Raw genomic sequence first — 24,708 nt, 5'->3', positions numbered from 1 at the left:
CAATTGCCACAGACATCTGTAAAACTGTCAGGCAGCTGATGTAGAGAACTTGTGAGAATAAAGGATTAAGGAATATAAGTGATAACATAGTTATCTTAGATCAGGAGAAGGTTAATAGGAAAGAATGAAAACAGAGATTGAAAATTAGGTTGCTGTGACTTTTGATAGGCACATAGCCTGTTTCAGAAGCACTCTGCCCTGTTCAAGCTGATAAACAAGTTTCTAGGAGGCACCTTGGAAGAGGAATATTAGTAGACTCCACTGAGACTGACAAAGTAACAAGTTTGGTCTATAGCATTTATGAAGTTCCTCTTTTTTTTTTTTAAAGATGTCAAGAGAGATGACCAATCACTAAGGAATCATCTTTACCAAACTGCCAGCTTCTTTATGAGCTTTATAAACTTCTTCCAAAAGACAGCATAAAATATAAAATCAAAGTTAAGACTCTGGGGCACCTGGGTGACTCAGTCAGTTAAGCATTGTCCAACTCTTGATCTGAGTTCAGGTCATGAACTGATGGTTCATGAGTTTGAGCCCTGCATCGGGCTCTGCACTGATGGTGCAGAGCCTGCTTGGGATTCTTTCTCTCCTCTCTGCCCTTCACCTGCTTGTGCACACTCTCTCTCTGTCTCAAAATAAATAAATAGGCTTAAAAAAAAAGTTAAGACTCTAGAGTCCGACTTTAGGAATGCAGAAATGTTACTCAAACACTTCAACTGCCTTATCTATAACATGAGGATGATTTAATTATAAAGGTCCTCTTAACCAAGGCTGTACTAGAGTATTTGTCAAAAGACAAAGTCCTTGGGAAAAATTTAAAAAATCTGAAATTGACGGTTTGGTCTGAGGAAATTACTAAATCCAGGCTTTTACCTTATTCTCTGTTTTAGAGGACGCCTAAGAATAAAACTTTTGCAAGCCACATAACAACATTGGCAGAAGCAGAAAACATCTTCAAAGGCACCTTCTTTACTATGTATTACTAGTCATCTTGCTTAAAACACATCCATATCTATATTAACTATAACAAACTACATACCACAGAACCTTATTTGAAAAAGACTTTAAGTCACTTAGTCCAAATATTCTTTTAGCTGAACCTCTTCTTCAGTACCCCAGCTAACTTCCCAGTCTACGCTTAGACACTTCCAGGTCAAGGAAGCCACATTTACAGAGGCAGTACACTTTATCTATGGACAACTCCAACTCTAAGACTGACTTATGTGTTCTAGCATTATTTTATTTTTATTCCTAAAATTGACTGCATCTATTATTTTAAGGTTAAGTAGTTTCATTTTAACCAAATAGCTTTTTAGGAAGACAAAATATATGTGTATAGCAAAACTCAGTATTATATTTTGCTCTGCCAAAGATTTTTGAGGTAATGGGTAAGAAAGCATTTTGTATACCATAAACTATATACTAATATATCTGATTAAAAAATAGAAACCACCAGCATTATCCTGATATCAAAACAAGAGAAATCACAAGAAAAGGAAACTACAGGCCAATATCCCTCAAGAACATAGATGCAAAAATCCTCAACAAAATATTACCAAACCACATTCAACATCTTAAAAGGATCATTCACTGTGCTCAAGTAGGATTTATTGTGGGAATGCAAAGATGGTTGAATATCAATCAATATGATACACCATATCAACAAAACAAAGGATAAAAATCATATGATTATCTCAGTAGATACAGAAAAAGCACTCAACAAAATTTAACATCCATTCATAATAAAAACTCTCAACTAGGTGGGTTTAGAGGTCACATAACTCAACATAATAAGGGCCATATATGAAAACCCTATAGCTAACATCATACTCAGTGGTGAAAAACTGAAAGCTTTCCCTCTAAATCAGAAACAAGACGAGGATGTCCACTCTTGTCACTTTTAATCAACATAATATTACAAGGCCTACTCACAGTAATCAGACAAGAAAAATAAGAGGCATCCATACTGGTAAAGAAGTAAACTGTCACTATTTGCAGATGACATGGTGCTGTACATAGAAAATTCTAAAGACTCCACAAAAAACTACTAGAAGTAATAAATGTGAATCCAGTAAAGTTGCAGGACACAAAATTAATACCCAAAAATCAGTAGCATTTCCATACAACTAATAACAAATTAGCAGAAAGAGAAATTAAGAAAACAATCCCATTTATGATCGTACCCAAAAGAATAAAATACCCAGGAATAAATTTAGCTAAGCTGGTGAAAGATCTGTACTCTTTAAACTATAAAACACTGATGAAAGATATTGAGGATGACATAAAAAATGGAAAGATATTCCATGCTCAACAACTGGAAGATTTAATATTGTTAAAATGTCTATACTATCCAAACAACCAACAAATTCCATGCAATCCCTATCAAAATACCAAAGGATTTTTCACGGAACTAGAACATAGAATCCTAAAGTTTGTATGGACCCACAAAAGGCACTGAATAGTCAAAGTAATCTTGAGGAAGAAGAATAAAGTTGGAGTTATCACAATTCCACATTTCAAGATAGATTACAAACCTGTAGTAATCAAAATAGTATGATACTGGCATAAAAACAGATACATAGATCTATGGAACTGAATAGAAAACCCAAAAATAAATTCACACTTAGATGGTCAATTAATCTATGACAAAAGAGGCAATGGAGAAAAGATAGTCTCTTCAATAAATGGTGCTGGGAAAACTGGACAGCTACATGCAAAAAAATTAAACTGGGCCACTTTATAACACCATACACAAAAATAAACTAAAAACGGATGAAAGACCTAAATTGGAGATCTGAAACCATAAAAATCCTAGATGAGAACACAGCTAGTAATTTCTCTCATGTTGGCTGTAGTAACATTTTTCTAGATAAGTCTCCTAAGGCAAGGGAAACCAACCAAAAATAAACTATTGGGCATAAACCAAAATTAAAAGATTTTGCATAGTGAAGGAAACAATCAACAAAACTGAAAGACAATACTTAATGGGAGAAGATATCTGCAAATGACATATCTGATAAAGGGTTAGTATCCAAAATATTTAAATAACTTACACAGTTCAACACCAAAAATGCCAAATAATCCAACTAAAAAATGGGCAGAAGATATGAACAATTTCTTCAAGAATACATATAAATGGCCAACAGACACATGAAAAGATGCTCAACATCACTCACATCAGGGAAACACAAATCCAAATCACAATGATATTTCACCTTACACACCTATCAGAATGGCTAAAATCAAAAGCTCAAGAAATAACGAGTGTTGGTGAGAATGTGGAGAAAAAAGAACCCTTGTACATTATTGGTGGGAGTGCAAACTGGTGCAGCAATTGTGGAAGATAGTATGGAGGTTCCTCAAAAAGTTAAAAATAGAACTACCCTCTGATCCAATAACCTCACTACTAGGCATTTACCCAAAGAATACAAAAACACTAATTCAAAAGGACATATGCACCCCTGTGTTTAATGCAGCATTATTTACACTAGCCAAGAGATGAAAGCAATATAAGTGTCCATCTATAGAGGAACAGGTAAGGAAGATGTGATATAATACACACACACAATGCAATATTATGCAGCCATAAAAAAGGATGAGATCATGACATCTGTGACAACATGAATGTACCTAGAGACTATTATGCTAAGTAAAAAAAGACTGAGAAAGATAAATACCATATGATTTCACTCATATGTAGAATATAAAACAACAAATGAATAAACAAACCAAATGCAAAATAAGGCCTATAAAGGCCTACAGAAAACAAACTCATTGTTGCCAGTGGGGAGGGGATAGAGGGATGGTCAAAATGGGTGAAGAAGAGTGAGAGATACAGGTTTCCAATTATGGAATTAATAAGTCATGAGAACAAAAGGCACATCATAAGGAATATAGTCACTGATACTATAATAGCGTTGTGTGGGGACATATGATATCTACACTTGTGTTGAGCACAGCAGTATGTACAAACTTGTCAAATCACTATTGCACACCTGAAACTAACATAACACTGTGTCAACTATACTCAAAATTTTTAAAAACAGAAATGATATCTCTTCTATTCATAGTAATGTATATTTCTTTCACTGAAATACAGAAAAGTAAAGATATGTATATTTTGTCATCAGTGCCCAAAGTGTAAAATAGAATCCTATGCGATTATGACTGTTCCATTCTGACCCACCCATTAAGGATAACTGCCATACCCAACATGGCAGAACTGATATGTACAGAGAAAATCTGCAGTGATATTCTGCAAGTAGAGGGGCATGCTGGAAAACACAGAGAAGCTCAAACTTCTAGTTTTGGCTACAAAAATGTAACCATGTTTTATTGGACTAGGCAATAAAGTACATAGGCGCATTCCGAACATTCCTACCTACCTGAACCGCCAGATGTTTACTGGATTACAATTTCTGGCACAACTACATTCTGAACCTCTTTCAAAGGCCATTTGAATTGACAATATATGTTAATATATCATCTAGAAAAAGTACAATTTTATTGAATAAAACACAAGCAATGTAGGAAACAAAGTTAAAAAAAACTGTATCCATATCCTCAAACATGTGTTTACAGCTACTTACAATTGGCAAAAAGTAGCAAGAATTAGAAGCTCTTGATGGAATAGAAACAAAATACTATATGCAAACTGACCAGAAGAAAAGCAAAGTAAAAGATTTTTAAAGTGCATATTGAATCTGCCAGAAAAATTGAAAGAAAAATCCAGTCTAGTACAAAACCTTTCTCCCTGCCTGACCACCCCCACAGGGCTCTGCAGATGGCGTACAATACCCAGAAGCAGGGATGCAGATGCACTCATACAACACACTTTAAATACACACATAATTACAACTCAAGTCTTCGAGAAAAGCAAAGGTTCAAAGGTCAAAATTGATTTATCATTAGTGGTGATGTCTTCAAGGTTTTAATTTTTCCTACTTTATATCACTCTTCCTCAGTATTTGAGGAAACCAAAATGAGCCTTTATTTTAAAAGGAAGCATGAAGATAAAAATATTTATAGTGAGGGGTAAGACTCATCAGCCAATGTAAACAAAGAAATTAGATCATGAACATTCTACTGATTTTCTTGGGGAAAGAGGATTTGCCCACTGTCCATGTTCCTCTGAGAGCAAAGCCCTTCTGGCCCCGGAAGCCCTAGTGAATCACATCATTGCCACCTGACTGGCAGGATACCCCCTCAGAGTGCTCACTTCCGGCCAGCAAAAGAAGGCGTATGCAATTTCTGGTATTTTGTTTTTTCAAATAATCTTAATGGTTTCCTTCTAAGGACCAATTATTTCTGAATTAAATATTCCAAAATTTCTAGGCAAGGCTACAAAAGGGATGGGGGAGGCAATAGTGCTAGTTGATGTAAGATTCATTTTGAGATATGCCCACATATGTCTATCTGGAGGAATCAACCATGTCCTAGGTAAGCAGGAACAAGTGCCTAAGTCACCTGAGACCAAGGTACACTGTATTTATCCTTTTATATTCCTCCAGAATTCTGTAGTATAGCTAGGATCATAAAAACTTCAGAAATTAAAAAGACTGACATTTTAGTGAGATGACAACGCAATGTCCCAGTTTATACAGGAGGAAAAGTGAAGCTGTGTATATAACTTGCCCAAGGCCACAAAGTAGTGCACCATCCTGGCTAGGGCAAGGCCTGGGTCTCTTGACTCCTGCTCTACAAATCACTGTGCACAAATAAATGATCACTCTGGAAAATGTGTCCTATCTTAATACAGAGCAGGAGGGAAGCATTTAATTACTATGGTAACTATTTACTAAGCAGTTCCCTAAATAAAGGCTCATCACACTTCTTCCCTCAATAAAATAAAGTCCATAGAGAATCAGTCAGTATTTATTTAACCTCTTGATATTCAAAATATGGTTGCAATTAGAAGACATTTTGCAAAAGGCCTACAAGTCAACCTATGCAAGGGCATCCATTTTAAGTAGGTCACAAATAGTAATGCCATGTAATTTAAAGTGAGATGACTAACAACACATTCTAAAACGAAAACCAATTTATTGTTATAATTTCTAAACTTGTGCAGACATAGAGACTATGTATGATTTCTGAGGCTTTTTTAATAGTATAAATTATATTTCAACTCCTCTTTCTTCCAGCTGCAGTATTGAACTTAAATGTCTACTAGATCAGTGGGTGGAAGATCAAAGAACATTTAAAAAAATGTAACTTTACTACCCACAAGGATGTGGGAGTAATATGTCAGTGGGACTAAAAAGTACGTGACAAAGTCTTAGAGATTCCCTAATTCGACAAGGAGCAGGTTGTTCCCTTTTTTAAAGAAGCAACGCTCAGCCTTCCTTTGCTGGGTCTACTTTATACAGCTGACAAACACAATGAAAAACTTAAACCAGAATCTAAAAGTGTACATGTTCTTATAATGTTCTCTTCCCAGCACAGTATAAACACTAATTACAGCTGATAATCTGAGATATTTCATACCTAGATGGCCTTGTAAAGGGTTTCCCTTCATTTGGGTAATAAATGATCTACACTAAGAATAAACTTAATCTTTTAAGACAGGGACAAATATAGTCTTTCTTTCCATCCCTTCTTCATTCCTAGTTCAAGAGAAAATAGAGCAGAGGCAGCGACGGTGCATGGGGCAAGGAAAGCACATCAACCTCATTAGGCTGCCAGGATGCTCTTCTAGTGTCTCCAATTAGTATTACATCCTCTCAGTACCCACTAGACCTGTGCAGTCAGACCTCAGGTTGGCCATATTCACTGCCATCTAACACTAATACTGTGCTCCCTCCTCCTTCCCACATCCTGTTCTTCTCTAACCCCAGAATGCCCTTTCCTCCTCACCACAAGCACCCTTCCCATCTGTTTAAATCCCATCTATCTGTTCGGCCCATTCCAAATTCATCACCCAAATGGAGCTTCCCTGGAGTACCACATATCCGCCAAGCTCTCATTTTCTGAACTCTTACAGCATTCTTATGTGAAGCCCATAATTGGTACCAACTATAGAATGTCTTGTATCCCTTGCTAGTTGTTCCATTTATATTACCAGGTTTATTTCCTCACTTAAAATGGAAGACTAAGGACATACACCAAAACTTATACTTTCAAAATATGTCCCACAGCACTAGCATACAAGTGGAGAAATAGGTGCCTGGGATAAAAAAAAATCCTGCTGCACTGAATTAGCATAGTCAAACTCAGAGTGACAGAGGATTTCTTTCTTTGGCTATGCATGAACTCAGATACAAGTTCTATGCATCTGTATGCATACATGTATATGGCTGTAAAGCACACCAATGCTCCAGCTCTTTTGAAGAGACTAGTTATAATCATAATTATTATTATTGTTATTCATCTTCAAGAAAGCAAAGTGCCACAAGTAACACTTAGGAATGCAAATTCCTCAAATGCCTTTGTGCGAATGTGGATGTAATTTTTCTTCCTTTTTTGGATTTCATTATCCAGTGCATTTTTTTCATTTTACAGCAAGTCATTAAAAGGAGCCTTCAGTCAACTATTTTAATGTAATCCAAATTAGTTGCATAGACATTTCTCTACTAAAATTCTATTAAGTGTCCAGCACCAAGCTACACCTTGAAATACACAAAGACATATGACAGAATTCTCTATTTTCTTAATTCTCAAATATAAAAAGCATACAAACAAACATACCTAGACACACACACACACACACACACACACACACACACACAGTTCTCAAGGAAAGGGAAAAATGTATTCTTTCTGCATCTCCAACACCACTTCTCCCAGCACTGCACATAAAGTAATGGCTCAGAGAATATGGCAGTGGCACCGCAGTGTTTATGAAATAATGAAATTTGTAAGTATGTACATAGAAGAGCACAGTAGCCCTTTATAAATAAACAATCATATGAAAGCCAAGTACATAAAAATAATATATTTTAAGAACATGTGTTTTCTTCTGAGTTAACTTCTAGAGAAGAGTTGATTCTCCCACACACTGTCACTGCAAAACCATTTATTGATTTTAACTCTCATGTTCCCTGAAGCAGAAATTAATTTGAGGCAATTTCTGTATCTATACATATCAGAATATTGCTATCACAGTCATATTAATATAAGTAAAGGACTGTAAACCAACATGTATAAAGAAAGTTACATAGAAAATTATTCTTTTGAAAGTAAACAATGACAGACATTATACTGTGTTGCTCAGTTGGCTGGGTGTCTGACCGGTTCAGGTTATGATTTCAAGGCTTGGCTTGTGAGTTAGACCCCCCTCATCAGGCTCTATGCTAATAGCTTGGAGCCTGGAACCTGCTTCACCTTTTGTGTCTCCCTCTCTCTCTCTCTCTCTCTGTCCCTCCCCCAATCACACTCTGTCTCTCTCTCTCTCATACAAAAAATAAACATTAAAAAAATGGACATACTAAAAAGAAGACAAAAATACAAGCCTAGGGTTTGGATCACAGGTGAGAGTGGAAGTATCATGTGGAGCAGAGATCTTGGCATCAGGACAAGTAGGCAGGCACGCCTGTTATCAAGGGGTCTATCACCAGAAGAAGAAAAATGAGGCAACAACACACTGAGTAACCAAAATAAACAACAGCCAGACACCTCTTTACAGTTCTTTCCAGGGCAGACATAAAAGTTAACATGGACATGTAATGAATGGTTAATGTGAGAAAGGGAAATACTGCTTAACAAATGATTGTAGAACAAATGAACACATAAAAACAGGAAGGAAGAAATGAATACATGAATAAAACAAGGAGTGTGGGGATAAATTATTTATTCCTGGATACGGGGTGGGGGGAATAAATGGACAAAGAACAATCTTAACCACTAGACAGGGATCCTGGGAGATCTAAAGTGGGTAGGAGGGCTTGGGGCAAAGTTACCAGTAAGTGGTGGAAAAAGTTATGTAAAAAGATTTTAAAATACACATAAAGAAAACTCCCATTTAGGAGATCATTGAGCAAATCCTAATTTTCTAGTTCTTTTCTGCCAAATAACCTCTTATTAGGCTTTCAGTGTAGAAAATATGTTCTATTTATTGGCTCCCAATCATGTTTTTCCTTTGTAACCCACATGCGGAATAAGCCTGCAACCCACCTCACCCTACCCCAACCCTGTCCATCCTTTAAAGTCTAACCCAATACAAGCCTAAGAATTCTTTCTTCTTTAGGAAACTTAGAAAATAGCTAGCTTTGAGGAGAGAAGCTACAAACAGATAGGGGACAGAAATAGATAAAGGAGGAGATGTAAGTAGGATCTGAGCTTGGAAGAAACTAATATTACAGACTTCCTTGGTAGGGATCTGAAATGAAAAAAAAAGATGAAAACCAGGTCTCTCAATCACACTATGTCCTAAGGGGGTGAAAACCTTTTATACTTCATTCAAGGAGGCTTGCTTTTGATTTCTGGAATCACTGGAAGGAATGGGGTTGGCACTGTTTTTCACAACCCTCCTACCTTATGTCCCATTTTCCCTTCTTTTTCGCAACTGAGGCATCTAGTATATGTTCATTTAGGATATGTCCTAGGTAGAAGACAATCAGAGAGAAAAGTAGAGGATCAAGTGAGAGGGACTTTCTCTTTCTCATTCTACTTTTTTCATGAATTCCTCTAGCATTAACCTTGTAAAATGAAATGGGTAATATCTCCTAGATTACTGCTTGAGAATATTGCCACACCTCCAAAGAAAATATAATGCCGAGACACTGGGCTACTCCTCAAGAAACAAGGGTGGATGGGATAAGTAAAATTAGTGGCACTAGTGGCAATGACGCAGAGAGAAAGAAAAAGGGAAGAAATGCCAAGCTGTAGCCAGGCAATGCAATGCAAACCATTGCTTCACGTCCCGCCCACCTCCACACCTACTGAGAGTGCTGTTCTTGGGGACGAAAAAAAAACCAGCCTGAGATAGCAACAGAAGAATCAATGCCAAACCATCCTTATCTCTGAGCCAAGACACTAACCTGAGAGTTCATGGCTATTACTGAAAGAAGACAAAGACAACAGAAACTATGACTACAGGTCTCTCCTTAGTCTACTTCCCTAAACCCAGAAAGGCACTAATGTAAATCTATTTAAAAATCACATGAATTACTGGCCTCTATTTCTTACATGCATTTGTTGGAGACAAGCCTAAATTAACATCGATGAGCTAGTAAGATATTGCCAAGTAATAAGTGGAGAGAGACATTAAGGTACTGAACTTTAATAAAATGACAGGTCAGAATTTAAAGACAAAGAAATGTCTTTTTTCTTTCCACATATGGAAAAGGAACATAGCTGGTTAAAAGATTCACAGTATTTCCCTGATTTTCTCTTACCTTTTTCTTTCTTTTGAAAGCAATTGCTATGTAATTGATTATAATTACTACATTATATCAAATCCTAGATATGAAAATTTAAATAAACTAAAAAATTATCTGCTAACTAGGTCCCATGACTTCAACTCATATTGGTTACAGAAGATATCCAAACCTTGATCTATAATTTGACCCTCTCATCTGGGTATCCATTAGAATGTAAACTTTATGACCTCATCTATCTTGTACAGCTGTATGACCTCCAGAACATGATAAAGAATGGAAGCTTAATAACTGTCAACTGAATGAACCTAAGTCTGATGAAATCTCAGATTCAACTTATGCAAAATATCTTAATTCCATCCAAAACTACTGTGCCTGTCTTTCTCAGTGTTCCTACTTGCTCTTCTGGGATCTAAATGTATAGTTTTAATTTATCTCTCTCCTTTATCTCCTCTATCCAGACAGTCCATCATCTAGGAAATTTTCTTGAGAAACTAAATAGCTGAATTAAAAAGAAGCCCAACCCCCTGCTACACACACACACACACACACACACACACACACATGCACACAATGTCCCTTTTAATCATCTTTACCTCTCTGCCACTACCCTATTACATGTTGGGTATCATTACCCTGATTTTGGCCATCTTATCTAAGTTGGCCTTTTTACTTTCAATTTCTGCATACTAATTACAGACTAAAAGTCTCCTTTACCTAAAAGCTATATATATTCTCCATTACCCACCTACTTTCCAAAGTAAAATTATGCTCTTAAAGGGAGCCATTCAAAGTCCAACTTGCAACATACCTTACTTATCAAGTAGGCCCTACTCATTGCCCTACCAGCCTGCTAAGCTAATTTCTACATTCACACTTAACTCATTTTTACCCATTTAGTCCATCAGAATGTACACTCCATAAAAGCAGGGATTTTTCACTTTTGTATCTTCAGCACCTAGAACAATGCTGACACATATTAAGACCTCAAAATAAAATTGCTGGATGAATGAATGAGTTCTTGTAAGAATAAGAGAAAAAGAGAAGGGAGAGAGAAAGTCAAGTAGGAGAAAGTATGTGTCAAACTATCCCTATTAAGGAGCTTATAATTCAGGTCAAATCCCCATTTTCACAAATCACTTTTATCTTCTCTTTTTCTCTTCATACAATTTAACAGTTAAATACTCATTCCAAGTATTCCATGAATAGTTGAGAGCCTGTTATGCATCAAGCTCTTTGTCAGGCACTGGTGATAAACCAATGGGCACAACACATATGGTCTTTGTCTTCTCCAAATTTATAGTCTAGTGTAGATATTAAAGTCAATTAAAAATCAGGTGCTACAGATGAAACAGAAAGGACACCTAGCATGGACTTCGGCAACAAGGAAAGTTTCTCAGAGGAAGAGACATGTAAAGTCCTGAAGGATGAGTAGGAGTTACCAGAAAAAAGGAGGGAGGAATGTTTAAGGCAGAGGGAACAGCATGAATGAAGACCTAGAAGCAAGAGAGAGTAAAAAGTGTTCAGGAATTGAAAGAAGTTCAATGGGTCTGGAGTTTAAGAGTACAAAGAAGACAGGAAAGGAGCTGAAGCTGCAGGGTTGACAAGGATCAGAGTTTAAAGGACCTTGAAATCACTTTCAATTGCCCTTTCCCATCCAAAGGAAACAAAAGAATGAGCTATCAAAATGAATATGAGAGGAAGTTGAGAAAGGGCAAAAGACAGGGAGATGCTTTAAACATCAGTTCTAACTCTCAATTTAGGGAATAAATTCCTTGTGGTCTTATATTTTCTCTGTATCCTCAAATGCCTGTTCAAATAAAAGTGTTTAAAAAATTGAAAATTTTTATTCTTCTTGTCCCTTTCCCATCCAAAGGGGGGAAAAAGAGTAATTTTAAAATGGAATCACTGAACTAATAAGCAACTATATTGAACTATATGAACCATAAATCTCTTAATTATTTTTCCCCCCTGGGACTCTGAAATTCCTTTGCTAGTCAGCAGAGATTTCTGAACTGGGCTTGTCTCAGAATCCACAATCTTATACATTCTCGTCATTACCAGGCAATTTGTAAAAACTTAACTCAGCAGTGAGCTAAGGAAACAGTTCAAACTGGTTCTGCTTTCCATTTTACTTCTTACTTCAAATTAATCCACCACCAGTTCTTCACATTAGCCCATATTCAATACCAAGTTCTGTCCAAATGTGGTATTTTGTTGGGACTCTGACCTGAAATTATTTCAAGACAGAGAACTACATGTAGACTCACGTAGTATTCCTAAGAACATGCCATTAAGGAAGTGTGCAACAAAGATAAAGGGATAAAGAGAATTCAAAGCTCCCCAGACAAAAAGGATGCAGTTTTCTAAGTGTGATTTAGAAAAGGTATGGATTTTAAGTAGACAAGTTTTAGTTAACTATGTATTAAGAACTACCCAGCATCTGTCTCATACATTACCTTTAAATACTGTTCATCAAAATAGCCAGCACTTGCTCTGGGCCATGAATGAAATGAGGACACTATGAAAAAATATAAATGCTATTCTGGGGGAAAATCTTTCATATCCCTGTCTCTAGCCTACTACACAGGAGAAGGAAATAAATCCCCTGCTAAACCTTCCTTTTGAGTTAATAATTCAATTTCTTAAGTAATATTGCCCCAATGTACTAACAATGTTGTCACCAAGTAAAACTCTCATTATTTATCACATTCATTTATTTCTTTCATTAAAATAGCGAAGCCAGAATTCCATGGAGACTAGAAAAGAAAGCACCATAAAACAAAAAAGCTTCTTCTTTTCTAAAATAGGGGCATCATTTGGCCTACTAATTCTTGACTTTCAAAAGTAAGAAATACACTAAAGTATTGCATTTTTCTAGTTACAAGTGGTATGCTATGTTATTCTCAACATACCACTTCTTTTGAGATGTTCTTAATAGGGCATGTTACTTCGGAGCAGCTCTAAAAATCACATGCATTCCATAACCCTAGGACAACAAAATGAGGACCTGACATTTTAAGAATGAAGGTACCATCATCAAGATTGGTGTGATCAACCTCGCCATTAATTCTCCTCTGTTAATACATTAATCTATTAATCTCTGGTTAAGTGGCAAGTATTCTCTAATATAAACATACATGTGTGCGCGCACACACATCCCACATTATAACTAAAAATTATTTAGCTTTCATCTCTGTTGAGAGTAGGAAATGCAAAAAAATCTTTTATCTATGCACATTAATAAGAAGATCACGGGTTATACCTGAATTAGCAATCTGACCTTTAACAAAGCCTACCTTCAGTACCTTTGGGGAAAGAGAAGGAAGAAAAGACACACTATAAACATTTGTTACACTCTGTGACCTTTCATCCATCCATTTAATACTCAATTATGACCTCCTGTGTGCCAGATACCATGCACTGCAAAATGTTCAGCACCATCTTTGGCCTCTGTGCATTAAATATGAGGAGTACCTATCTGCCTCAAGTTGTAAAAACCAAAAATGTTTCCACACATTACCAAATGTCCAGTGGGAACAGCACTGCTTTAGAGGTTAGAGTGTGTACTATCATCTTAGGGTGGGAGAGATAGATGGTGACCCAGCAGAAATCCACATGTACCTAGGAAAGGTTGAAAATATTTTTAAATAAAATGAAGGAAAGAGAATTTGCTCCTAAAAATCATTCTCCTCACCCCTTTCTAGAAAAATGTCTCCTTCTTCACCACCCCAAAGAACCCTCTTCATCAAACAGCAAGACATTTATTCTAACTACTGACTACTGAACTCATGGAATCATGTTATCCCATAAGTAATCACTGGAAGTAAGTGAAACAGTAAATAAATCATTAAGATGGACCTGATATGATTCTCTCTGCTATTAAGAAAGGCAACTTAGATCCTCTAAACCCAGCCACTTCTATCATTTGATATTTAAACTTTACTGCCCTGATCAAACATAATCCTAGTAATTCTTTTTAGTCAACTCTTTGGGAGAGTTTGAGAAAAGAAATTGCTAGACAGAAAGCCAACAGAAATAAACAATGAATCTTTAATTAAAGTATAAAAAACTGACAAGAAAATGAGAAAAATAGTACCTTGAGTTTTCAAAGGATATTACTTATAGAAGCTGAGACAAGGACCTCAGAATAAGCACTCATTCTTCTCAGGAAATTAAAAGTTGTACTCTTAAAAATAGTTTCAGATCCTTCCAGAAAATTTGAAGTAAAACGAAATACTACTTTCAAAGTTTTCCTAGGAATACTTACAATTTGAACAGAAAATGTACATTGCAAACTCTCCCTGGATCGTCTTGGCCTTTGCTTGATTTTTATTCCCAGATTCTTGTTTTGTTCTTTGTCCAGCAATGAGTACAATGTTCAGTTACTCATGGAGTCTGAGAGGTGAGTAGGGTCTAATTTGGTAGCAGGAAATACTCTTTAGAGAAAACAGGTTCTTTTTTTTTTGTTTCATTATTTTTCTTTTGCAAGAGAGGAGTAATTTTTTTGTCTTCCACATACTATGAGAAATTGGTCTCTCTGAGTGCTCCAGCAAAATGACCTCTCAGGGGCATTTCAGGAGACACAGAATCTGCCGTAAGTGAAGACAAATATAAAGCTGGTAAAGAACAAAATGAGAAACAGCTGCTGAATAATGTTGTTTGTTAAACAACAAATTCTTACCCAACAAACAAAATACTGGTCAGTTAGCAGACCCCTTAAGAATACAGGTGTGTGGATATAGTTGGACAAATTGTAACCAGTTTTAAGAAAAGAAGAAAGTTTTGGAAGAAATACTCTGTCTTGGTTATCTATTGCTCTGCAACAAGCTACCTCCCAAATCAGTGGTATATAACATATACTATTTTATTTGCTTTTGATTCTGTGGATGTGCAGTTCAGAGCAGAGCTCAGAGGAGAATGTCCATCTCTGCTCCACATGGTGTTAGCGAGGCTTACCTGGGGCTGGAGGATCTGAGGTGCCTCACTCCCATGTCCGGAAATGGTGCTGGTTGGAGGCTACTGAGTTTTGGTGTTCCTACTACCTACTATACAGGTTTCCCCTCCCCAGTAGGAAAGCTTGGGCTTCCTGCCTTACATGCTGGCTCAGAAACTGCCCCTTCTAAGGTCTATAATTTTCACAGCATGGCTTCTACCACATTCTGTCCCACAAGGCCAGCACAGACTTCAAGAGGAGGGGCAAAGAGACTCCACCCTCTAGATGGGTGGAACAGCATGTGCATACATGGATGGGAAGATCTACAAGTGACCATCTTTGCAAACACGGATGGGAAGATCTACAGGTGACCATCTTTGCAAACAATCTGCCATAAATCCCACTATTGGAAACCACTAACATAAGAGAAATCAAGAGAAAAAATAGAAAATGGCCAAAATTAAGTGCATTTCCTTGCTAATACACCTTATTTCCTACCCTTCAGTCTCTAGCCAATGAAGAATAGAAAAAAACAAAATGGAAGATGTAGTGCAGACTTCACAGAGAGCAACTTTGATTATAATATCTAATTAGAATTTTTTTTAATATAGAAAGAGAACAAAAAAGTGAGGTTACAGAACCACCACTGAGTCTGTTCGTACCTTTGGCTAAATGTAAGTTTTAAACAGAAAAAATACATGGATTTAGTAATAGGTAAAGAATATATAAATTGCTAGAGGGAAAAATGGAAATTTTTTTTTAAAAAATGAGTTCTATTTCTTAGGGTCACTAATTTAAAAGATCAATGTTTCTAACATCTTTTTAAAAGAAATAAATACTGGAATATCCACAGTTGAAAAATAAATGTGTTGTATGCAGGTAGTAACATAGCAGCTCTTGTGGACAGGCAGCTACCTCTTTCCTGCACCAACATGCAATGGTGCAGAACACCATCCCCTCTTGAAATCTCCAATCTTCATGTATAAGAAACAGCAGTATTACTCATGCATGACTTTTCCCTAAAACTGGTTGGCAGATGGGTTTGCATACCAAAGTGGAGATGTAATGAGATTATCCTGAGTTCAAAGAAACTAGTCCAATTGAGCCTAGACAAAATTTCACTGGATAAGAGGTTTACCATTTGCACAAAATGTGGACAAATATGCCATGTTACAGTGGCTTCCACTCACTTCCCTGCTTGTCATCATTCCTCTTCATTTTCCATAATAAAAACAACAAAAGACAATATTTTTCTCCCAGCTGTAATGTTAATCTTCAACCAAGTTAATACCATACCATCTCAGGGGTATCCATAATTTAGCAGGAAAGCTCTGAACCTTGCAATCATTTAGGACCAAAATGAGGAAATCCAAGTCTAATTATGGGGAAATGAAAAAAAGATAAGGAAACAGAAAAGCTCTTCAAATCAGACCACACAGGAGGCCAAAACTGACTATCACAGATGAAAGAAAGTAATTAAGTGATGCTTCTTTTACTGTCTTTGAAAGAAACTTCTAGGCTAAGCCAGCACTCACTCAACAAATTCTACAGGTATTAAGATCTGCAACATTTAAGGCACTGGGCAAAATAATTTCAGTTACTGTTACTCTGGGAGGGGATAATTCTTTATACTGACAAACATTGGCCCCCATATAAAAGGCAAAAGTAGAAAGATCACTAAACTTGGCAGGTGGGGAAAAACAGATTTGAATCCTGCCTCTAACCCCCAGTAAATTAACCTTTTCCTTTAAATTAACCTTTTAAAGCCCAAGTTTCTTCACCTGTAAAAAATATGGATGGGGTGCCTGGGTGGCTCAGTCACTTAAGCGGCTGACTCCTGATTTCACCTCAGGTCATGATCTCACAGTTTGTGAGTTCAAGCCCCACATCTGGCTCTGTGCTGGAGGCATGGAGCCGGCCTGGGATTCTCTTTCTCCTTCCCTCTCTGCTCCTCCTCTGTTTGTGTACACTCGTGCCATCTCTCTGGACATACATAAAATAAGTTTTAAAAAATATATGGATAAAAACACATTCAATCAATGAGTTTTACTCTATGGGTTCAATGAAGTAAGTAGTTTATATGCCTGAAAAACAGTATCCAATAAGTGTAAACTGTAGGATTCTGCTGTTTTATACAGATTAAGGCTCCAAATAATTAAGACTCCCAAGTAAAGTCCATTTTTTTAAATCACAAAAAAGCACAAACTTTGTGGTCAGTAGGTGAAACTTCTAGGTCATATTTTGCAACTTACTGGCTGGACAATCTTGGGTAAGTCTTTTTTCTTTCCCCAAGTCTTAGGCTCTTCACTTACTGGGAACACAACAGTGAACAAGGCAAATCAACCTCCTGCCCTTACAGAGCTTTCCGTGCCACAGGGAGACATAAAAGGAACAAATGAATAGTGCCAGGTAGTGTCACCTATAGATGAACTGATTGGCAGAGAGTATCTTCAAGCCGCCCCTCACTCCCATTTAAGTCTATGAGTCCAAGACTGTAAATATGAAAGTCAACAAAGAGAAAAGAAGACCACAATCGCTCATTCTGATGTTTTGTAAGGTGTTAAATCGTTCTTTCTAAAACTGAAATCAAAAGCTTCCAAAGAACAGCAGCATCATTAAAAAGCTTTTCTGTACTACAAAAGCAACAGTCCTCATCTGAGATAAAAATTTAAAATTCTGCTGTTAAAGGGAAACCTTTGCTATTAAAGGGGAAAATCAGATCTTCACATCAAAGACTGCTTTTCTTATACTCTTAAAGCCAATAATTTAGAGGGTAATACTGGCACATATACATAAGACCACCAAAGCCTTAGCATAAACAATCACAACTGATGGCTGAGATGCTCATAATACTAGTTCGGAAAAATATACTGAGCTGGCAGGCACATGGGCTACAAATGAACACAAGTAGATGTACTATCCCAAAGGGTAAGATTCACAGTGGATAGAAATGCTTGCTTTGCAGCTGATTTAATTTATATTGTTACCAGTCATACAAACATATCTGCCAAAGTAATCAGATGAAGAATAAGTTTTACAACGTCAATTTTTCTCTGAAATGTTTCTGTTCACCTGTAGCATGGTTTTTACTGGCAACCTTGAGTATATAAGCTTTACACAGAAAGACTGAGCTTTCAGAATGAATCAAACAAGGACTAAGAAATAGTATTCATGAAAAGTTAGAATCAATACAAATTTCTCATACCAGTGAAACTGTAAGAACACAAAGGATTATTGGATATCAACAAGGGTTCTTTAAATGATTTTTCAAAACTATAGTCAAACTTTGTGTTGAGTCAACTGAAGAAACACTCACCTGACAAATAAAATTGTTTTAGAAAATTTATTTGGCAAATTGAACAAAGATTACCTAGCAAAATCTACTTTAAAGAATAAATAAAAATAACATAATTAGCATATAAATTGTTTTTATGGAAAGTAGTTTCTGAAGTACTTGAGGTTTCTTAAAACAGCACGTAATTATAACAAATTTGAGCCCATTTCCTATAATCTAGTTTACCTATTTAGGTATAAGCATAAACCTTATGCCCTCCATCTACTTTAATCCCCAACTTCCACAATTACAAACTAAGGATAATTCATATCATTAGTCACAAGGCTTGAAACTCTAGAGTTCTAAAATTCTACAAAATACAACAAGATTCAGGTCAGATTCTCTCTAGACTTTCAGATGATGGATGAATGAACAGAATCTAAATCCCTTTATTTTACATGTTTATGCATGTATGCTTATATGTATTACTATAAAAATGAACATTAATTTCTTGTGAAAATTCCAGCAGTGTATCTGTGATTTTTAATAAAATAAATAAAAAAACTCTTGGCTTTAGAAATAGGCCTAAGGGGCTGAGGATTGTTTTCTTAAATATACTATGTTGAATATGGCCTTTTGTAGCAACGTGGATGGAACTGGAGAGTGTTATGCTAAGTGAAATAAGTCATACAGAGAAAGACAGATACCATATGTTTTCACTCTTATGTGGATCCTGAGAAACTTAACAGAAGACCATCGGGGGAGAGAAAGGGGAAAAAAAAAGTTAGGGAGAGAGCCAAACCATAAGAGACTCTTAAAAACTGAGAATAAACTGAGGGGGGTGGGAGGGAGGGGAGGGTGGGTGATGGGCATTAAGGAGGGCACCTGTTGGGATGAGCACTGGGTGTTGTTTGGAAACCAATTTGACAATAAATTTCATATTTTAAAAAAATGAACATTCTTGGGGCGCGTGGCTCAGTAGGTCAAGTGTCTGACTTTGGCTCAGGTCATGATCTCTGTCTGTGAGTTGGAGCCCCTGCTGACAGCTCACAGCCTGTGGCCTGCTTGATTCTGTGTCTCCCTCTCTCTCTGCCCCTCCCCCCCCCCCACTCATGCTCTGTCTCTCTCTCTCTCTCTCTCTCTCAAAAATAAATAAACATAAAAAAATGAACATTCTTACATTACAGATGAGGAGACTTCTACTGAAAGACTAAAGGACTACAGGTTATGCAGTAAGAAGCCTTACATTATTATTATGCTAGCTCTGCCACTCATTGTGCAGAGGCAAGATACTTACCAGTCATGCTCCTTGGCTTGTTTCTTCTTTTTATCTATAAAATGAAGATAATAATGGTACTACCTGATAGGGTTATTGCAAGAATCAAATGTGTTAATAGAATCATGCCTGGTATATAAGAATTAAAAAATGCTGGGGATTACATAATCTATGGTATTTATTAGTGAATGAATATAAATCAATGAGTGTCTGTAAATAACTATTTACTGGAACTGGGGACTTTTATTGACCCTATACTCAATAAGAGTTTCAGAGGATGACAATCACCAAAACTCCCTAGGCTTCCTCCTATGATCATCAAGGGACTTCACAAATATGATGGCCCTCCAGGTTATCCCCAAAGCAAGATAAACACCATGGTAGGATATGGACATACTATCACAACAGAGATGGAAAGTTGGGAGTATTCTGCTTTAACAGACAACTTTGTGGAATCATAAAAGTAATCTTCAAATACTAGAAAGGTCATCAAATAAATAAGGAATTAGAGTTGCCAGCTGTTTCTCCAAAGGCAAATCTGGCTGCTTATCAGAAAAAAAAAAAAACAAACTTTTTAAGAATCTAAGATTTCTGATGGTAATGAGCATTCTTTCAACATGTTCACATAAAAATAAGAAGCCACTTTCAATACCAAGGGATGGTTATGCTGAGTGAGCAGCTGGACTAGATGACATTTTTTTTAGAAAATCTAAGACTTGCAAAATATTAGAACTTGAAAGGAACTGTTAAGTCATCAGATCTGATGGCTTGATCATCCATTAGAATCACCTGAAGAGCTTTAAAAACAATATTAATCCCATCCAGGATGACTTAAAATCAGAGCTTTCTTAGGGTGAAGGATAGCACTATTTTGTTTGCTTTGTGTCATCTTTATAATTCTCCCTGATGATGCTAACATACAGCCACAGTCAAGAAACACTGCATTAGTTCACAAACGAGAAAATTAGGGCTCAATGTTAGAAAATGAGAGAACTATCATTTGAACTCAGGGATTTTGCTGTGCTATGCTGTCTTTGCTTGACTTTAAGAAGTCTTTCAGTGTGAGACTGGGAGAAGGATAATGTAGTGGGAATCAGAAAATCTGAATCCCTGACATGGGTCACTGGCAAAAAAACAGAACTGAGTGTTAATTCCAGACCTTAGCATCTGCATCACAGACAATTATTATGACTTACCCAGTAATCAGTTCAGCATGTCATTCAAAATTAGAGGCATCCTTGCTGTTGGGAAACCATGGCAGTGGAAAAGAGAATTAGCTTTACTCCTCTCTATTCTGTCTTTGTGTAACCAAGGCATAGATAGGGCCTTGAATAAGTTACTATCTTCCTGAAACCCATTTTCTCATTTGTCAACAGAGAGGGTTCATCCTCAGGAATGACTTCCAACTCTCACAATCTATAATAAGATAACATCCATATTGTTACCATCAACAGGACTCATCTATTATGTTTTACTATATGTAGCTGCTTTTTCTGGGGACACAATCCACCAGTTGCTACATTTGAATCTTCATACTAACCATCTTATAAAGGGGATCTACTACACATATTGCACTATACATATACATTAAAATTTGAAAACTCTATTCATTATTGGATATTTCAATTCCATCATAGGTTAAGCCTATAACATAAGTGGGTCTGAATGCCAAATGGGCACCTTACTCTTAGCACCAAAATGAAGACTCATACTAGTTACTGAACAATGGCTGCATGAAAGAGATATATAAACATTACACAGATCGAAGAGCTGATTATACCTTTAATGAACTGATCATGTTCCAGAAATGGTCTTTTTGGACTGCTAAAAAGCAGACAAAATCAAGCTTTCTAATTACTTCCTCTCTCCAAAAAAAAAAAAAAAAAAGTGTTCTGCAAGAAATTCCAGCCATTTTTTTTTCTGAATTTGTCCTAATATATTTATAAGACAAAAAATGCCCCCAGAATGATTTTCTTTTCCTTTTAAAAAGAATCTTTGGCACCTGGGTGTCACAGATTGCTCAGAACAACTCGGACTAACTGATTTTTACTTAGTGACTTAGTTAATAAATAAGTTCAACGTTAAAAAATCATTTTGGATGGCACATATGGAAAAGTAGGAAAAACTCAAATGATGAGAATGTAGCAATAAATATCCTTAAGAAAGAAAATATTAAGCAACTGAAAAACTCATTTAGATTGAAAACTATGCTCAGCTATAATCGGTAACAAGGAAACATATGATTCTCCCAGCAGAAATAGACTTTAGGCAATAAACAAATCTTTGTGCAAGAAAGAAGACTAGGATATATAAGGGGAAAAAATGGGTGTTCCTATGCTTAATTATTAGTTATAGGCTCACTGTTGAAATACCATTGAGTATTTAAAGAAACAGAGGGCTGGGCAAACCTGGAAAACATCAAATATAAATATATTTGTTTGAACTCTATACTGAACCATAGAATTTCCTAAAACATCTGTGTTTTATTATAGGGTTGGAAATGAAAAACAGGATTATACACCCCCAAACTTATTTTTTAAACTTCCATTTTCATGTGTCTAATAGTTTATAGATAAATAGTCCATTTTATAAGTACAGTCTACTTTTCACTTATTAATAAACATGGTCACATAGTTTTCTAACTTATCCTATTTTTTAGTAGCAAAAAATAAAAATCAAGTATTTTTTAAATATATGAAACTAGACGAAATTAACACCACTAGCTATTTTTAGAACATAGGTTCTTTCCAAAAGAATTTTCAAAATACCACAAATAACATAACATCAAATCTGGGATAACAGACTGCTCGGTAACTTTCTTCTTCATGAAAAAAACTCAGAGAAACAAAACTGCAAGATATTAGAGGTCAGCCAAACACTGAAGAGCAATGGAGGCAGGCTGGCCTATAGGTCCTCAGGCCACCTCAATAGCAGCTTTCCATGATATTTCTCTGGACCAATTCCATATTCTTGCTTCCAGGTCTTCTGTCCCCACCTCTGATCTCCAACTGCTCTGAGGAAATGGACACTGACACTGGCTCCAGGCTGACAGCTCCTACTGTGTTAACTCACCCTGAATCACTCCCACACTGCTTTTACTTGCAACAGCTTTTGGCAACCTACTCACTCCTCAGAATCTGACCTCAGCTCTGCCCTTTTTTTTTTTTTTTTTCTTTCTTTCCCCACTGCACTACTCCTCTTCAATTCTGACAGCTTCCAGTGACCTTTTGCTACACAGACAGAAATGCCTTGGTGCTACATGTATAAAATTCTCACGTAAAAGAACAGCATACCTTCAGTCCCATTCTTTAGACCCTCTTTAAGCAATCAAATTACTGCACTTCTAATACAGCAGGGACAGTGAACTGAGTGACCATGAGTAAATCTCATTGAGTCTACCCTTAATAGTTCCTCAGTTTCCTCATCTAAAATTTCAGGGATATCAGACTGGATAGATAACCTTTTAAGATTACCTCTATCTCCAATTAAATTGCTCCTGTATTCCTAATCTCAGTGAAATGGCACCACAAGGCACCTAAATCCCAGAAGTCATCCAGAAATCCTCTTACTCATCTCCAGATCCAAATAAACAATTTTTTCCCTCTATCACTGCTACTTTGTTCCTGTTCCTCCTAATTTTGCTTAAACTTTGCTTCAACTTCCTCTGTTCAACCAACCTTAACCATCTCCCATCTTCTAGTCCTCCCAGGGTTCAGTACATCTGCGTCAGGCTTCTCCCAGTGTCTTCTAGCATTCTCCTGAGTGGGAATTAGCTTGGGTGCCTTCCTAAGGCTTTGTCCTCCAGAAAGATGTTCTGGCACATGGCCAGCAATGAATGAAGGATGGAAAAGAAGAAAGAAAACTTAGAAGAATTTTCGGGTCCAAATATAAAAAGGGACTTAAGTAACATACTTTTTAAAATTTTTTCTTATTTTTAAAATCTGACTTAAGTAGGGGCACCTGGGTGGCTCAGTCGGTTGAGCGTCCAACTTTGGCTCAGGTCATGATCTCACAGTTTGTGAGTTTGAGCCCCACATTGGGCTTTGTGCTGACAGCCCAGAGCCTGGAACCTGCTTCAGATTCTGTGTCACCCTCGCTCTCTGCCCCTCCCCCACTCTCACTCTGTCTCTCTCTCAAAAATAACAAACATAACAACAAACAAAAAATAACAAACATTAAAATTTTTTTTTTAAAAGTCTGACTTAAGTAATATTTTCTGTTGTCTGTTTTTAAAATATGAGAAAACAAAGCACTGAGCAAGAGGTAGATGTTAGAATAAGTAGTGTAGGGAAGAAAGGTACTAGTTATGAGCCAGAGGATGTGATATATATTATTTAATTTAATCCTTTTAACAACCGTTCAAAGGGATTATGTTATCTCCATTTTATAGTTAGAGAAAAAGGATCTTCAAAAAGCTTCACGAATTTGCGCAATGTCACAAAGGCAGTAAGTGGCAAGGTAAGAACTATATCCAAGACACTGTGACTCTAAGCGTCCATTGCTCTTTCCCTAGACTTGTTACTATCATCATCCCACCTTCACAGCACTGGCTCACACAAACAGTGCCCACTACCGCTAGCCAATTTTATCTCATATTAAAATCCTAGAACTTAAGAAACCAAAGTATTTGGGGAAAAGTGGAAAACTCCATAGACACTGCAGTTGCACTATTCATGTGAAGACTCTGCACTTATATGTTGGCACTATCCATATATACCAGTACCTTCAAAATGTAATACTATAAAACCCAATCTTGTGCTAAGATTATCTACCAGTATCTTATCTACAAGCACATTGTATTCTGGGACACCCTCTGTCATCTACTTTAAGCTTCCCAGAGATTGCAATATAATTATATGGGCTTCAAGGCACTGCATCTAATTTTATCATAAAAGAAAAATTCTCT

At 36.6% G+C, this 24,708-nt stretch overlaps 1 protein-coding gene across 25 annotated transcripts in view; it reads right to left on the bottom strand.

Annotated features, from left to right (window-relative positions):
* Positions 1-24,708, bottom strand: part of PSD3 (pleckstrin and Sec7 domain containing 3) — an 812,606-nt gene that overhangs the window by 297,854 nt on the left and 490,044 nt on the right. For 2 of the 25 annotated variants that reach the window (XR_013555057.2, XR_013555058.2), the window contains 2 exons: positions 20,999-21,043; positions 19,824-19,857 (listed from right to left, as the gene is read on the bottom strand). The exons of 22 other annotated variants lie outside the window; for them this stretch is intronic. Coding sequence is in view for 1 of the 3 variants with exons in the window: in XM_078445479.2 (XP_078301605.2) it covers positions 19,824-19,857 (34 nt within the window). In the remaining 2 variants the exon portion in view is untranslated. The remainder of the gene's footprint in view (positions 1-19,823; positions 19,858-20,998; positions 21,044-24,708) is intronic. One more of the 25 variants, XM_078445479.2, reaches the window with a different exon arrangement.

Source organism: Panthera onca, chromosome B1, assembly GCF_046562875.1.
Source record: "Panthera onca isolate mPanOnc1 chromosome B1, mPanOnc1 haplotype 2, whole genome shotgun sequence".
Lineage (NCBI taxonomy): Eukaryota > Metazoa > Chordata > Mammalia > Carnivora > Felidae > Panthera > Panthera onca.
This window is presented reverse-complemented; position numbering and strand designations above follow the sequence as displayed.